This window comes from Platalea leucorodia (genome assembly GCF_965183815.1).
Source record: "Platalea leucorodia genome assembly, chromosome: 6".
Lineage (NCBI taxonomy): Eukaryota > Metazoa > Chordata > Aves > Pelecaniformes > Threskiornithidae > Platalea > Platalea leucorodia.
Window position 1 is genome coordinate 67524495 of NC_138828.1, and position 14307 is coordinate 67538801.

The 14307-nt window shown below is 38.7% G+C and overlaps 1 protein-coding gene across 3 annotated transcripts in view; it reads left to right on the forward strand.

Annotated features, from left to right (window-relative positions):
* Positions 1 to 221: 221 nt before the first annotated feature.
* KCNIP4 (potassium voltage-gated channel interacting protein 4) overlaps positions 222 to 14307 on the forward strand; it is a gene marked incomplete at both ends in the record, with an annotated part of 467162 nt that continues 453076 nt past the window's right edge. For all 3 annotated transcript variants that reach the window (XM_082315067.1, XM_082315068.1, XM_082315072.1), the window contains one exon: positions 222 to 282. In XM_082315067.1, the coding sequence (XP_082171193.1) occupies positions 222 to 282 (61 nt within the window). The remainder of the gene's footprint in view (positions 283 to 14307) is intronic.

Sequence of the window (14307 nt, forward strand, 5' to 3'; positions counted from 1 at the left end):
GCCGCGGCCCGCCCCGCGCCGCCGCGGGTGGCGGGGGAGGCGCCGCCGCCGCCGAGGCGGGGCCCCGCTCCGCTCCGCTCCACCGCGCCGCGCCCGGCCCCGCTCCGCTTCGCTCCGCCGCGGCCCCGCTCTGGCTCCCGCGGCCCCTGCGCGGCGGTGCTGCCGCGCTCCCCTGCCGCGTCCCGCCTCGTCGCGGCTCCGGGCGCCTCCCGCCTCCCAGCATGAATGTGAGGAGGGTGGAGAGCATCTCGGCGCAGCTGGAGGAGGCCAGCTCCACAGGCGGTAGGACGCGAGCGGCGTGGGGGCGCGGGGTTTTTCTTCTTAGTTATTTTGGGGTCTCGCCCCCCACCTTTAAGCAGCAAGTCTTGCAACTTGGCGTGGGGCGGGGAGGGGGGAGCTGCCAGCTTGCGTGAGGTAAATGCATCTGTGCTGTCTTGGAAAAATGTGTATGTGTCTATGGGGATAGTAAGCAAACGCTTGATGCCTGGGATCTCAGGCTAAGAAACGTTCAAGGCTTTGCGAAACCCGCCGTAAGATGTGTGCTGTGACCTAACTGGTACTTTTGCCTTTGCTGAAATGACCTGGGGCTGGGTATGAACCTCCCGGGTGCATCATGCACATCCTCTCTGGTTACTAACTCTCAGAAGGTAATTTTGATCAGTCCCACTGGTACCTCCTTGCTTTGATCTCCTTTCTACCTTCCCAATGCCCAAGTAACTACTATTTGATGGAGACCAGCTTCTCCTGGTAAGCCAAAGGCTACCTGGTGCCCTTCTCTTCTCTGTATTGCAATTTGCAGTTTCATATTCACCTATTATACAAAATAACTTGCATTTTAGGGAGGAGGAAAGCATGCTTTGCTGTCCTCTATCATGACTGTGTTAGAGTTTTCTCCCAGCATGTGTAGGAAACAGAGTTATGTAGAATCAAAGCTGCTTGTGTGCAATGTGTGTAACGTGCTGTTGCTGAGAAAGGTGCCCAGTTCAAGATAAGATGGTTAAGCAGATGATGGTTGGAGAGTTAATGAAAAACTTTGCAAAATAGCCAATCAAAAATAGGGGAAAGTTGTTTTCTAAGAAAAGATGGAAAACTATTTCATGTTTCATGCTGTATTGCTAGGTATCTCACAAGCTGTGTGATGCCAGTGTAGAATAACAGCCTTGCCATGAAGTTTCTTGAAAGATACAGTGGAGTTGCACTCTTTGCTTGATTTCTGATGCTTCAGAGTAGTGTTTTTGCTTGCTAGAAGAGGCTCACAGCCACGTGTCCTCTGTTGGATTGTACTTTGTTTTCCTCTTTTCTTTATGTCCCAGCTTTTCTCTTGTTGTTAGGACTTGTAGCCCTGCAGATAGGATACAAGATCATTTGCTTTGGGGATAGGGAACTTTTGTAACTGAGTATGCAATTAGTTTTAGGCTATCAGCTCAATTGTTAATGCATCTTTGCATTTCTTTAAAGCTTCAGAAAAAAATGCATATGTAGTCATTATGGTTATCCAAGAAGGGACTCGGCCACCAAAGTGATGTTGTGATACTTCTCACTGCTTTTCAGATCCCAGCCCCCCAAGTTATAATTAAGACTTTTCCCTCCACATACCACTGTCAATCTTACAGCTCTAGTCTGTTAGAGATCTGAAAGTCAGCCTGTTTTTCCATAACACATACATCATCAGTGACAAACACCGGGCAGGCTCTTGGCTACATCTGTGCAACGACCATGTGGGACTGTTTGGGCTAAACAAAACTAAGGTCGTAATTCGGACACAGTGGATTTGCACAGCTGCTATTGAGGAATAATTTGGTTTATGGATCATTACTGTAGGTGTTGAAGCATAAAGAGAGTTTGCAGCTTAACGTTTCATCATACGGGTATAGTTAGCAGTAATGGGAAAGTGTCTATACGAAAACTGGGGAAATATGATCTGAATCCATGTCATACAAATAATATGAAACACCAAGATGATATTTTTACAGAAAATGTTTTCAGTTGAACTGTATATTTGGTGTGTGTACCATTTTGGTTCTCTTGATATGCATACCTTGTAGTTTTTAGAAATTAATGATGGCTTTAATTCATTTTAAGCTTGTAATGGTGAGAGGTATTAAGATATACTTTTGCACTGTTTTAGAATAAAAAGCAAAATCTAACTGAAACATGAGCTACTGCAGGAAAAACATCTCTCAAAATCCGTTCTTATGCCAGAAATGGAAAATGGAAAGATAAAAATGACAAGGCTAAAAGAAGATACCTCCTTTCTTTTGGAGAATGACATACATTAGATCACCACTCAACTTACATCTCATCACTAGCTTGGTTTTTGTTTAAGCGAGTGTCTAAGTTTACTGCTCTGGGCTTCCTCCTTATGTGAGAGAGCATGAGCATGTTCATCTTCCCCAAATTTTGGCCTTTTTTAATCTAAACTTCCCTTTCCACCCTGCTCTTGTCTAGCTGTCTCCCTCCAGACTCCCAAGCTTTCAACTCATTTTCAGTACCATCAGCATTTCTGAATGTACCTGTCTGTTGGTTACTTAATGAAGAAGCATTCAGTAGATTTGTTCCCATTATTTCTCTTCAAATACAAACAATGTCTGAAACATTACTTATTTTTAAATGGTAATGCCTACAGTACAGTTGTTACAGGGATTTGATGGTAGTGCATGAGAGTCAGAAAATGAAATGAAGTGCAACTGTTCCTCCATTTCGTTTTTCGAAGTGAAATAAAGCCCAGCTAATACACTAGCAGCTTAAATTATGAAAATTATTAATTACAAAGGAAACATTTTGTACCTTTTAACAAGTAATGACTCACTTCAGCTGCTCTTCCCCTTACATTTAGTGAATTGCAACTTGCAGGACATCTTTTACATTCAAGGTAATGTCAGTTGGAGCACCACCGAGAGCTGTTGAAGTAACAAAATACTTCCTCTCCTACATATTGAGCCATTGTAAGGATGAACTCTTTCATCCCTCTGCCCCATAAAACGATCTTTATCAATGTCTTATCTGTGAGGAAGTCGTATTTGTGCTAGTAATAGCCAAAACTCCTCTGCTACTGGGTAAAGGCATGAAGGGTCTTGGCAAAACCAGAAGAGCAGAGGGAGATTATCAGAAAAAGTTTGTGTGGGTAAGAATAAGTTTAACCACAAGGTGTCCTGTGAGTTCAGTATCTAGGAGAAACTTAAGCTGTTGGGAATACCAATATGAATACGACACTATCACAGCAGCTGGTTGCTTTGCTTTAGGGTATCTGATTTATGATATAAATTCAGAATAGGGATTGTGCTGACCAATACACCCTTCTTTATTCAAATGATAGAAATCTTTAAAAAAAAGCCATGGAGTCATTTATGAGAAGTTTTGAAGATTTTTTATGACTAGATAGGGCAGTTGCAAATTCTGCATGTCAGGAAAGAGGCTGTCATTTCTGCATTATGTGCAGAAGACGGACCAAATAGTATTGTTAGAAAGTGTTTATCCAACTTTAAGTTTACTTAGAGTTTGGTATTCTCTGCCATGCCTCTGAGAGACCCTTGTGCAATAATGTTTACTTTTGCTTTTAATGAATGGCTTGCTCTTGTTGCTTGAGGCATTCTTAGAAGACAAAGGAAAGCGTGCTAGAAGGACAAGAAAGTGCATACAGGAAAAGTTGAAAATAGGAATTTAGGAAAAGGGATGGTAAGAAAAATGACAAAAGTGAGAAAAAAATGCACTGGAAAACAATTTCAGGAAAAAAGATGAGGTGGGAGGAGGGGAATGAGAAAGCAGCTTCTTACACACCTTGAGATAGAACTGATATTAAACAAAAATGTGTCCTGGTGAGGGATACTGCCATAGGGAGGAATGCATTGGACTAATTCCTTTATAACCCAGATGAGATTCATCTGACATGATGAAAAGCAGGCAGTGACTCTCCAAGTGACTTCCACCAATACTCGTATCAGCATGAAAGCTTTAGTGTGTCTAGGAGCTCCATCCATAGGAGCTTCATCCATAAGAGTCAGTGTCAGTTTTTCTGCTAATGATCTGTTGTCCCTAAACACTCTTCAGGTGTTCTTAGATATGAGAGACCTTCTGGCCATTTTATCTTGAGTGCCTGTATCCTAGTGGATTCTCTGTCTCTGCCTGAGCCTTCTGTAACGCATACATGTTCTCACCATAGGAGCCGCAGTCAGCTAGAAATGCTGCTTCCAAATACCACCCGTTTCTGTGAAAGTTGCAAATACACAAGGGAAGGAATAAATTAAATGGACTCATGATCTAATAATGGAGCTACCTTTATAATGCACATGCAAATAGATGCAAATATTTTAGACGTAAAATATACATTCTGCTCCTGCAGGATGGAGGAAATAACTGAAGTTTTGAGAGAACTGACTGCGATGTAAGCCTCTCTAAAATTTGGTCTCTGCCTCCATCTCCGATTCCTGTATTCAGTGAGCACGTGAAGTAGTAATTATATGCAAAATGCTAGTATAGAGAGTCATATTTGATATGAATGCTGAAAATACCTTGGCTTCCCACCAATTTCAATTTTATAGGCTTTGCACAAAATACAGCTTGCTTTTTTGTTATTCTGTGTTTCAAAGTTACTACCAGTGCTCAGAGAGTTGATACAAATAACCAAACATCTGGACAAGTTTCGGGTATATTGGGCTTAGAGAGCTGACTCTTTCCAGGTGTTTTTAGACTTTATGAAGTCTACAGAGGCAGATACGGTATCTAGCAGTTAATGCATCCATAAGAGAGGTAGCTAGCATGTGTCATGGAAAGTTTTTACAGTGTATCAGATAAGCATTTAGGACTCATGCTCTGGGTTGGAGCTGAATATTTGATCTGTGCAGTGTTCAGCTGTAATCTATCCCATCTCAGCCACTCAGTTTGCCATTGTGATTTATTCGGAATCTTTGGTACTTGAAAAAGAAAGTATCTAAAAATACAACAACGCCTGATTGCTTCGCTGTTTCATAGATATGTACATTCTTGCCTGGCTGTCCTACTATCTTTCCCCCCACAATTCTGCTTGTCCTCTCTTGCAAGTACCGAAACAGGCTGTATTCAAAATCTTGCTTGCCAAACGAACGCTGGCCATTTGTTGTCTCCTACTAGCAGAGGCCATTACTCCTATTTGAGATGAGAGAGAAAACATTGGCGCAAGGTTGTGGACTGGGCCAGGAGCCAAATCGTTTTTTCAGTAGTTGTAGCCAATATGGTCTGAACCAAGCAGGATTCTCTTATTTATTAGCACACACTTTAATTAATAGGCTTGGGCCTATTCTGGGGCGTAAGGAGTGCAGATATAAACCCCTTCTTTCTTTGGAGCACAGCATGGCAGCACAGCTGGAGACAGTTAATAGTGAGGTTAATGGGCTAGTGTGGACATTATGTCTCCATAATGTTTGGCCTGAACTGTAATGTGTGGTTGTGTCAAAAGTAAGTGGACAAAAGGTTGACATCGGTGTTAGTTTTTTGGTAGTAGTCGTCCCTTCAGAATCCTGTTTTCTCTGGCATGGTCTTTGCTTGCTGTTTCTTTGGTGGCTAGGCAGTGTTTAGCCCAGATTTCCCACTGAGTATACCAGGTGGAATGTGGAAGTGAAAATATATGGAATGTGTATTTTTTTTGAGTTTATAGAACTATGGAAAGCATGGAATCCAATTATTTTGTGATGTTCTTAATTATTATTTTGTAATTGTATTATAGGGGTCTTGGGATCATATAAATCATGGTTTGTTTTCCTCTTCATTTTCCATTCTCATACTCTACAGGAGAGATGAGTTTTGTGTTATTGCCTTCATGCATGCAGCAGCAGAGGAGGTTGGGCTCTAGACTTGCTGCTATGAATTTGGAAGGTCTGTAGCCAACTATAAACTGGCAGTGGTTTAAAATATTGTGGTTGGGTGGAAAGTATATTGAATCCATTCACCTCTAAGAATAAACCCAAACACAGAATAAAAGCTGTAGATCTGAACACATACTGTGTTTTATTTCTGGCAGCCTAGCAGAGGCTTAATATGGTATTAAAAGGAGCTTTCTGTCAGAGGTCTGAAAATAAATATAGTGTTGCTCTTTTATATTCTTTTTCACCTATAAAACGAATTTCTTTAGAGGTACAGTTTATAGTTGTGATCGCCTGTTGTATGTTTATAATTTTGCTGCAGTGACACAAACAGTGGCATGAATGTCATAGATGCTTATGTGTCTACTGGAGAAACGAACCACAAGTGGAAGGCATGATAATATGGAATTTTTAACTATAAATATTTTGCCCTGTTAAGAACAATGATTCACCTTTAAATGTTTTAATTTTATTATAGGAGAAAATATCTTTATTTGTAGGCCAGATATTTTCACCAAATAAAGCATAGACCCAGAAGTTTTCCTGAGCACAGTGAAATGTCTAGCACTAGATAGCACATTATATCAGTGTGCCACAAAATGACAGTGGTGACAGCATAGACATGGTTATACAAAATTAAAGGCTTTGAATGTCCTAAGATGTAGACTGCAAGGTGGTTTGCTATTTTAATGATAGGAAAAGAGACCAATTTTACTGATACATTGTCTTGTTCTCACAATTTTCAGTTACCTTTCCAACAGAAAGAATTTTTGTGAATATTACTATAGTCATTAGACTTTAGTATAACAAATCTTTTTATTTTTGGATCAAAGTTTACTTTTGTTAATAATCCAGAAGAAACATTTAGGATTTATTAGAAAGGTAAGCAGTAGCCGTAAAACGTGATGATGGGTCTGATTCTTCACAGTGCAGGTTTTTTTTAATCCTTGCCCAAAGTGTGAACAACCAGAACAGCACTTCATCGCATTAACTCATTTGACTATCATTACTATTCCTATAAACCCTTTGATACCTATGGGAATAATTGCAATGAATAAGGATTTTGGCCCCAATATTTGTGAAAATCAGGAGAACACTGAACCGGGAACTGAAACACAGATCAAGTTTATGTGATTCCATGTAAAGGAAGGAAACCGCTGTACTGGAAATACTTAGCAGTAATTAAAAGTTTTATAGGTCTGGTATATCTTGAAACAAAGTCAAATGACCAAAACCTTTTATTGAGTCACTCATCTACATGCTTTACAGTAAAACGAAAAGCACATCTAGGCATCCCTTCTCCAGTGTCTTAATATCTGCACGATAAAATAACTGGGGGGCTTCCCTAATTTGTGCCTCCTGGCTAGTGTTGCCAAAGGTGCACTTGCTGTCTGGGCGTTGCAGTAATGTTCTGTCTTCTGGCTATTTTTCCCTTCCATGTAAGGACTGCAGTGGGAAATGCTGAAGCTAGTCAAGCTGGTACTTTGCTAGTTGAGGACTTCTTGGGTCAAATCCCTAACATGTTTTTTTGGTAAGAAATTCTGCTTTTTGTACACTCTCACAGAAATGTTTCTGGTAATCTGCACCAACTGATTTCCAAATCCTTGAACAGTTTTATTAAATAGAGGAGAAACAATATGATTCAGATGAAATCATTGAGTCACTGCAGACATGGAGTCTGCAATATTGACAAATATCCCTGTTTGTGTATAGAAAGCAATAATATTGATTTTTATTTATTTATTTTGTTGGTTGTGCTCCAGAACAGTCTTTAATTACTTAACAGTTACTGTATATGTTCTGTTCTTTGCTTGTATTAATGCTATAGTTTTTTGCTTTGGGTTTAATTTAAGGTAACACTTTCTAAACAAAGAAATTACATTGTATTCTACATCCCAAGCATTTATCAATAGAGTGTGGTTTAATCAGTGTTGAAGAACCCATGGAAAAATTCACAAAATTTACATAGTTCTCACTTTTAAAATTAAATATAGTTATTTGACTTTGAATTTTTGATGATATTACAGCATATGTTATAATAAGAACATATTGAAAGACAGCGTTGTGCCAAACAAAAGATAAACATAATATGATGAAAAGAACTATCCAAAATGGAGAATGTCCTAAATGCATGCAGTAAGTTGGAAGGGAGGAAAGATAGTTTGTTGTTGTTTTTTTCTTTTTTTTTTTTTTTTTTTTTTTAATTTTAACATACTTGATGCAATTTGAAAGGATGATCTTCTGAAAGTCGCACTCTATATAACATTGTCGTGGTTTAACCCCAGCTGGCAACTAAGCTCCACGCAGCCGCTCACTCGCTCCCCCCTGGTGGGATGCGGGAGAGAATCAGAAGGCTAAAAGTGAGAAAACTCGTGGGTTGAGATAAAGACAGTTTAATAGGTAAAGCAAAAGCCACGCGCACAAGCAAAGAAAAATGTCTGTCAGATACAAGCATTATTGCAACTGAGCTTGGAGATTGGGAATTTTATAGTATGTAGAGATGTCTGTGTACATGCTAAGTACCATAAATTAACAATCTGTGATCACATTTTCAAAATAACTGCACCAGTACTACTATAATGCTTTTTTGCATCAATGTTACTACTCGTAGTTTCAAAGAACACCCTAGAAAGGATTGACTTTTTTTTGAGACAGTTTGTTTTAGAGTGTGCCAAAGCGTGTTGTACCAGCCACTCCTGGGTGTTTTGCTGCAGCAGGTGTCCCCTCCCTGTCCAGGCGCTGAGATGGGCCAGGGAAAGCCCCCGCACACATGCACAGGTAGCACCAGTGCTGGGAGGGAGGGACATGCTGCGTACGTCCATGTGATTTCCCAGTGCGGGTGAGTGTTGGGAGAATGAAAAGAAGGCTGTGGGATTGCAGTCCCTGCCTGAGCAGTTAAAAGAAAGGAGAGGAAAAAGATCAAGAAATGCCTTCTTGTGTGTGTGGCTTCAGTGGTATCTGAGCAAGCAGACTCTGGGATCTGCTGTTACCTTTAGCTGGAGATAAATGAATCCTGTTTATCTTAAAATAAGTAGGAGAAAAATCTTTAAAGAATACTCTTTTGAAGCAGTATAAAAGATGTGTATCAAGCAGTTCCAGCCATAGAATCATGTTTTGCTTCATTGCGTGCTGGTAACAGTATGATGGGTGTTTCCTCGGATCACCATCAGTTTTGAGTTTTGACAGTGCAGCTGGTTTTAACCAGGTGATACCCAGATATCCTTAATCATTCTGACTATTGACTTATATTCCACTGCTCAGTAAGTGAATGGTACCCTACATATCCAATGATTCACTCTTTCTATTCTATGTATCCTTTTCCATGTTGATTTATGGACATTTGAGGTTATTTTGTTGTGCTCTGAGATGCAACATTATAAAACGTATCACATGTTGTAATGCTGTCTCTAGAGAAAGATAAATCTAGACTGTTTCTCTGGAGTATTGTGTGCTGGCAGCATCCACCTGCTGGTAACTGAAACAAGTACACAATAAAGTTAATTGTTGTTTTAAAAAAGATGCTGTAATTGAATACATACACACACGGACTCTTAGGTTCTGCTCTGATTTCTGCACAGCCAAGGTCTGCAGTCCACCAAATCTAAGATGCCTAAGAAAAAACTATAATAAACCAAAGTAGATATACCTGCAAGTTGTGAGAGTGTGCAGTATGATTAAGATACAGAGAATTTCATGCTACTGTTTCAGTAACTAGGTTTACTTTATATACTACATCATATGTTTTGGTGATGAGGTGGGGTTTTCCTGTTTTGCTTTTTGGAATATGCTACGTTGTGCAATCATCTTCCCAACCTACTGTGCAGAATTGGGAAAATGAGAGAACTACCTCTGTGGCTAGGACAATCAACCCACTTCATTGTTTCCTTCAAAGCCATTGGTTTCAGTCTCTGTCTATAGGACTATGTATTTGTTTCCCTACCTGGGAAACAGGGGAAAGAGGTCAAATAGCAGGATGAGTTTGGTAAACAGGTGATAGGTTTTGCCCTTTCTGCCTTCCATTACATGGTGATGAAGATCTCTTTGCAGGAGGAGATTGAAACCTCCAACTCTTTCAAGCCATGGCTCCCTGCTTTTGCCTCTACTTGCTACATGGAAGGCGCATGTGAACCCCTCAGCTAAATGAGCACTTTCTCACCTTTGTTGCATAATCTTTTACATCAGAGCGATGTTGTTTTGAGGTTATGCACTTCTTTCTACGTTGGTTGATTGTCAGTCAAAGGAGAGGAGAGTATGTGATACCTCCAGTGGAACTGGTGGGTCCCTAATGCATGTTTTATAAAACTGAATTCCAGTCGCCTGGAGGAAAAATAGTATGTTGAGGTTAAGGTGAGGAGGGAACAGACATGACTGAGGGTATACAGTGACATAGCTCTTTACATGGCACACCTACTGTCAAGTTTCCCCCTAGTACTTTAAATCTTTATTAAACATATGAGCTAGCAGGACTTAAAATTATACAGATTCATACTTGAATACCTTGATAATTACTTAGCTTGCAGCATTGTACAGCATTTAGAGGTTACTTAGACTCATAAAAATCTCTGCTTCAGTTGCACCTTTTGTTTACATTCAGCTAATTTGCTGATATTAAAATAGAATAAAGAAATTCTGTATTTCAGTATAGACTTATAAAGATCGCTTATTTTTTCTAGAGTCTTTGAGTCATCCCAGACTTTTTGAGAATCAGTAACTTTTTTCCTTCCTGAAGGTATGGGGGCTGTTCAGCTAAAACCCCATATTGTGTTAAAAAAAAAAATTAACAACTGTACTTGTAATTTAACTGTATGTTTCACTTTACCAGGGTTCAAAAATGATTGCCTATACTTAGAAATGCAAAAGCAAGAATGTTTTGACCCGTTCAGAATGGAATGTAAAGCTATCTGAAAGGTGTCAGTATATTTCTAACATTTTATTAAGCAGCGTTTTATCAACAGTCACTTTAATCAACAGCACTTTAAATTTCTACGAGACTGACAGTTTGTTAGGACATTTTCAGTTAAAGAATTCAGAAGAAAGCAGGCTTTTTTTGTGTGTGTGTTTTTCTTTTCAAGAACCCAAAACATTAATGTTTTCATGTATGCTGCATCACAAAAAATACGTACAGAAATGCTGTCAGTTAAGAGACTGATTCCTCACTGAAAATGAACACGGAAAGGTTGATGGCATTATCAAACTGCTATTTGGTAAGTGGCAACTTACAATGCTGATCGTGTAGATGGTATATTGTCCATTTTGCAGGTGTAGTGTTAGAAGAAATGTGTATTCAATAGTAAACATGCAGTTAATTAGATAAACTGATACCGGTTTCTTGTTGCAGCAACACTAAAATGATGGTTTGTGTTCCAAGAAGAGTGTGTATTGATTAAATGCACCTTGCACTGAAGCAATTAATATAGATCTTCTTCATCCACCAGTGCCTGTTTCATTATGATTAGAAGGCCTGATCTTACAACAGTTGCGATACAGTGTGGTGTTTACAACTGAGAATCATCCTGTAATACTTCAGAAATATACTTGGTCATAAGCGTTTGAACAGTTGACTTTAGTCCTTCAGATTCTGAAACTTCTTACGGAGAAGGGAAGAAATAAAACTTTTCTCTCTTCCTGCATAGTCTGTAATTTCATAAACCAAAAATATATGCTGTGGCTTTAGCGGATATCCAACTACATTGACAATACACCTTGTAATGCTAATGTAATGTGAAATATGACAAACAAAAACATATATCAAAAGAGAGTCTGTTTCCCTGCTCAGAATACTGGAGCGTATTTCCAATTCAAACCACCAAAACTGCAATTTTTTCTTTTTAAGAGTCAGTTAATTATTTGCTTTCTGGGAAACAAAACTTCTTCAAGGAATGCTGAGATTTTTGTGTAATATCATGATTTTAGAAACATGTATTTTAAGAAAAAAAACCGACACCACTGACAAAGTTGTGGATTTTCTGGCTGAAGATAAAATTAATAGGCAAATACTCAGTCAAATTTCTAGGTTTATATTTGTCTCTGAATGTAGGCAGACAGTGACTAACCAGGCTGATTACATACATGTAATCCATGCAGCCTACTCAGGACAGGCAGCTGATGCAAAATCCAGCTCAAAACTTCTATTACATTGGATTTCATTTGTACTTTTCAGATAAAAGCAATAAAAAACATGGAATCACAGAGAAATAGTTTGGAAAAGAAGTTGAGAAGTCTTAGTGTTCATCCTGATGGCCCAAGGCAGGATCAAATATTTATATGGTTGTTCAGACAGCTTTTTGTCTAATGTACTTAAAATCCACCAGTACTGGGTGCTTCATAACATCACTAGGTAATCTACTCTAGAATTTATCTTTCCTCATACAAACTTCTTCCTAGTTCTAAAGTAAATCTTCTTACATTTAAAGCCTGGTACACAAAATGGATGAAATACGTAGCCAAGATTTTACAGTACTGAATAGGACAAAAACATTATTTGGTATATCTTACAGACTTTTGTCTTGTTTATACTTTCAAGTATGAACTGCTGCCCCTTTCGCAGCAGCCTTCCACCTGTCTTCAGCCTGTGATTTAACATGTTCAGCAGCGTCAGACTTCCCAGATACACAGGTATTACCTAAATAGTTTTTCTCCATTCTGTTTCTACAAGATAGATTATTTCTCTGGAACTCTACTTAATGTCTTCTACTTTACAAATGATAACTAGTCTTTTAGTGTTGCTTTTCATCTAGCTTCCAAACCTGTTGGAAGCTTACTGACTACAGTGCTTGAAATTGGAAAAATAAAAGTAGGGTACAGATTTCAAATTAGCTCTAGGAGTTTCTGCCTCGCACCAAGGAGCGATGCCAGCTTGCCCCTGTTGATGGTAATTCTTCCCATCCTACAAGAGCTCTGTAGGAGTTATTCTTCCATGGAGATGAGATCAGCAGTTCCCAGTTCCTGTTAGGTCTGATGAGCAATCACTGTAGAGTAAGTTACATCCTTGCAGTGCACCAAATCTTTTACCTTTGTATGAAGCAGCTCTCAAGAATTTGGGATGGGGTAGGAGTCATTGTCTTACAAGAAATAACAACCATCAACTTTACCTCATTTCTATGGAAGGCTTGAAGAAAGACTGCAGGGATCCTCAAGGGCCTCCGGAACTTGTCTCTTTTATGATTTGAACATATATTCCAAATAAATAAAATAGTTAAGTACAGCTTCAACTTGCACAGCTTTCCAGGTATTGGATTTGGATCTTCAGAAAGGAAACTTTGTCAGTAACCTTTTTATGAACTGTATCTTTTCTAAGGATATTTTAGCTCTTGAACATTTGATATGTAGCATGAACATCTTAGTTCTCTCTTCCATAAATAAAAACTGAAGACAGTTACTTTAAACATTTTTTTAACACGAAAAGTCAATGTCACAGGCAATAGCGAAGCTTTTGAAGTTTCAAACACTTCTTATTCAGATTATTTTTATCAGTGCTGTACCATCTCACACTTGAAAAGATGTGCCTCCACTTTATATGAATGTCTTTACCAAATGTTGTTATAATGATAAAATAGGGTGTGCTCATTCCTCTCATTTTTCAAGGCTGATGTATCTAGGAGGCTTTAATCAAGAAAGATGTCATATATTTTAAATTTTGTATCAGCTGAAGCCTTTTTAGTTGTAATTTTTGGTGTACATACTCCAAAAGTATTTAACTTTTGTCCAGTGCCTGATTAAAACCACCGTTAGAATGGCACTTGCATACAAATGACCATAGAGGATTTATTATCTATCTTTTTGAAATTAATTTTTATAGTTTGATAGTTTAGGGATATGGTTCTTTAAGCTTGTAGTTCCAGGAGAGTTCTGTGATAGCTTGTCTGTGGATGTTAATAAATTAAACTGTGTGTTCGAATTCAGTTTTGAGATGTGATAAAGCTATTTTAACGAGCCCAGGCAGAGGCTTTTATCAGGCAGTCCTCTAGAGGCACAGAGCTGGCGCTGAGACTTTCTACCATTCAATATTCCTTGTGTTGCCCTTGCTGGGAAAATGTTACATTTCGTTTTCTTATATATATATATATATATATAACATCATCTTCTTTTCTGTGTACTTTGGCAACCTCACAGTGTTTTGATTGACAGTTACTTTGTTAACATTCATCACAACTAATGTATTTTGTACATTTTGTGTCTTTGCCTTCACGGCATTTATTCTCCCATTGAATTTTAAGTGTTCTACAAGTATATCAGCCTAGTATTGCCTTTTCCTTCAGAACAACTTTGTTGGACACTTGACCTTAGCTGGAAATAAAGTGTTCAATGAATTCTCTGTTGTGCCTGTTCCTATATAACTTTTTATTAGTGTAATCATTAGTCTTTTGTTAAGCTATTAAGCCAGTAATCATGTACCTTTGATAGTATTGTGAGGAGGAGAACTACCTTGTTCTTGGATGATAGGTTCACAATGCTTTTTAATTGGAATTCTCAC